The sequence below is a fragment of the Limulus polyphemus genome, unplaced genomic scaffold (genome assembly GCF_000517525.1).
Source record: "Limulus polyphemus unplaced genomic scaffold, Limulus_polyphemus-2.1.2 Scaffold8762, whole genome shotgun sequence".
NCBI classification, from domain to species: Eukaryota; Metazoa; Arthropoda; class Merostomata; order Xiphosura; family Limulidae; genus Limulus; species Limulus polyphemus.
Window position 1 is genome coordinate 14,547 of NW_013674372.1, and position 3,375 is coordinate 17,921.

The 3,375-nt window shown below is 32.0% G+C and overlaps 1 protein-coding gene across 1 annotated transcript in view; it reads left to right on the forward strand.

Annotated features, from left to right (window-relative positions):
- The window catches only part of LOC111083252, a 20,684-nt gene that overhangs the window by 13,577 nt on the left and 3,732 nt on the right, over nt 1-3,375 (forward strand). The window contains exons 5-6 of the mRNA XM_022379629.1: nt 1,208-1,279; nt 2,305-2,407. Of these exons, the coding sequence (XP_022235337.1) occupies nt 1,208-1,279; nt 2,305-2,407 (175 nt within the window). The remainder of the gene's footprint in view (nt 1-1,207; nt 1,280-2,304; nt 2,408-3,375) is intronic.

Consider the following 3,375-nt stretch of genomic DNA (forward strand, 5'->3'; position numbering starts at 1 on the left):
ATGTATAAGCGCGAATGTCTCTCTCTGTGGGTCTGTTCTTATTCACGGCCTAATGTTTAAAGCTACAAACTCCAAACTCGGTGTACAGATACAACTTTGTGCGGGAACTAACATGGGATTATGAGGCAAAAATGACCAATATAGCAATTTTCGGCAAACAGGACGGTAATTGGTCTCAAATTATACATGAAAATAATCTCTTCTTCTTCTGACAGCAAGACAAAAAAATATATTGAGTACAAAGAAGAGTTACAGTAGATAAATTAGCATGTATATAAAGAACTAAATCAGTTAAATCCATTTTCTTCCGAGCAACGCACTCTGCTGGTAATGAGATAATTATAAAATTGTACAACTTATCTGAAGAATACAAACCCCTAATAGCTGTTCAAAACTTCTAAAGACCTTTACCTTGCTGAGAAAGATGCTCTATTCATTTTACTTTATCTCTGATTTATTTTCCTTTCTAATTTTTATTTGTATTTTGATCATTTCTGATTCATAGGATTGGTAGAAATCTTGGTTCTATTCCGTGATAAGAAATGATAATGCAACAAATATATTAACTAAGACCTAGCTAGCGAACGTCTTTGTGTTAGAATTTCGCCCAGAGCTACACAAGGGCTACCTGCGTATAGCCAGCCTTAATTTTAAACTGATAGATTAGAGAGAAAATAGCACCCATCACTAGCTCTTAGGATAAACTTTTCGGATCGTGTAATATGATTTGACCGTCATGCTTATAGGGCACCTACGACCTCAAAGTGCGGTAACGATTCGCGAATCACAGATCTTCGGATTTACAGTCGGTTCACCTTCACTAGTAGAGTATGCTCGGACCAGAGCAATAGAGTAATAATAACAAGTTACACTAGGGTGTACCACTAATATGGATTAGTAATAAAAGTTATAAATATACCATATTGTGACTGTTACGATTACAGTTACGATTAGCTTTAGGAAATATACTGAAATGTTATGATAGAACTAAAGAAAATTAATCATAGTATATATTTAACTTGAAAGCCTCGAACTTTTAGTACCTACTCCTTATTATAGGTAGGAAATATACTGAAATGTTATGATAGAACTGAAGAAAATGAATCATAGTATATATTTAACTTGAAAGCCTCGAACTTTTAGTACCTACTCCTTATTATAGGCTGCAGAGTAGCTAAACTATGTCATTTTCTATTCGTCTTTACAGGCTAGGTCGTCTATCAGAGGAAATATGCCGAGCCTGCAGACTTGTTGTTGATACCGGAATACATGCTTTTGGGTATGTAGAGTTATTATCAATTAACCGTGATGTGTGTTTTATTCAAATTTTGCAAAGAAGCCCACGGATTGACCAATATGTTATCTATAATATTAGGTTTTGGATATATTATTTTAATGTTTATATTCTGTTTTATTCGTTTCTACAAATGCTGAAGGTTTTTGATTCTAGTTTTATGATTTCGCAATGTTTTTTCCTTGCACTTACAACTTCTTTTTTATGCACACATCATAATTATATTTGTCTGTTTTGCTGTTTCAACGCAATTACACAAAATTTAACACAAATATTTCAAAGACAACAGGCTAAACGGTCAAATATACATAAGATTTAGGCACAGCTATCTTTGATTTAAAACTGCTGTAAAGACACAGATCAAACAGTCAGTAACACCCATCTTTGCTCATACTCTTAACCGTATTAGCGAGGGTGAATAACACAATTATAAAGCCTCTCACAGCATAAAGTGCAAAAGAGTTTGAATTTTTGACCTTCCTTCCCGCAGCCCTGCACATAACCCTAGGCTACGCCCGGCTTAAAAACGTTTCATTACATATTTTTAGAGAATTTATAATTACAACACTTAGAAACGTACCTACATAAACTGCTAACCCTTGCAATAGTTTACAGTTGTATATATAAGAAACAGGTACATCAATGATAGTAATAACACCTGTAATAACTTTGACAGTGCTACACAGTATAATATCTCAAAGATGCTTGGTTTTCTTAAATATCACTATCATTGCTTTTGAAAATGAAAGCACTTTTCATATCTAACAAATTACTTTGCTAGTTCATAAGATACTTAATGAAATCTGCATACTTTTAATTATTTTGTTATTATTTTGAACATGTTCAGTTTGATTTTCAACGCCTGTTTTCAACGTAAGTGTTCATATTTAGCAAGAAGAATGTAAATAGTAGAAAATTAATGAAATTACAACGTTATTGATGGTGAACTGTATTTCTTAAATAGAAAAATAACGTATCTTTCATTGAAAATGTACATATTTGTTTTACAGATGGAGTCGTGAAAAGGGCGTTAACTACTTGCTGGAACACACGTCATATAATATAAAAAACATTGAAAACGAAATTGATCGTTACATAACGTGGCCTGGTGAGGTAAACTGTGCATGAATTTCTTTTAATTTTGTTTGTCAAAAGCAAGTCATATTTTAATGTCATGACTATAACTTTCTAAAGTTTAAAAATACGCAACAAATATTTTTCATATTTTTGAGCATTTATTTGAATTTTTAATGTAGCCTCCCCATCCTTAAACCATAATTTGCTCAAATGAAAATAAATAATAGTGTCCGTAGTGGTTATTTGTTTAATTTGACTTTTGTTTATTAGTGACATCAGCTTCTTTCCCTTCTAAACCAACGAATTATTAATAATATTTATAACTTTTTCAGATTTCGTTTTTAAGTTGAAGACGGTAGTATTTTAAAAGCATTATACTTAGTAAAAGCTTGTTTTGCTTATTTTGGTAGAACTTCAATACAAAAGTAAAAAAAGATAGAACTTGTGGAGAAAAGGGGCCAACAGGACTGCCTATGAGATCACTGTGGTCTAACTCCGACACTGTTCTTAAAAAATTTATGGAGAAAATGACTTAAATATATCAATGGAAATATAAAACAAAGTATACAGTAAAGAACAGATTAATACTTTTATTTTAGCTATAAAAACGTGCTCAATATGTCGCAGTAATAAATATATATCTCACCTGCTTCAGTGAACATCACAGTAAAATAATAAGAGATACAATGTTTTGGGTTGTTAATTTGTATAATGTGTTTTTTTTTACATTCACAGTTTGCGTTGTCAGTTAGATGGATGATGTAGAAGGTTTCTGTTATATTTATTTTACTGTGGTGGTTCATACCCCATTATATTAGTATTATTGTGACGCGTTTGTTCGTTGGCGGTTTCTTTTAAATTATCTGGTGAAAATAATTCAACGTTTAGTCCACGTAATGATCATAGATTTGTTCAACGTTTAGTCCACGTAATGATCATAGATTTGTTCAACGTTTAGTCCACGTAATGATCATAGATTTGTTCAACGTTTAGTCCACGTAATG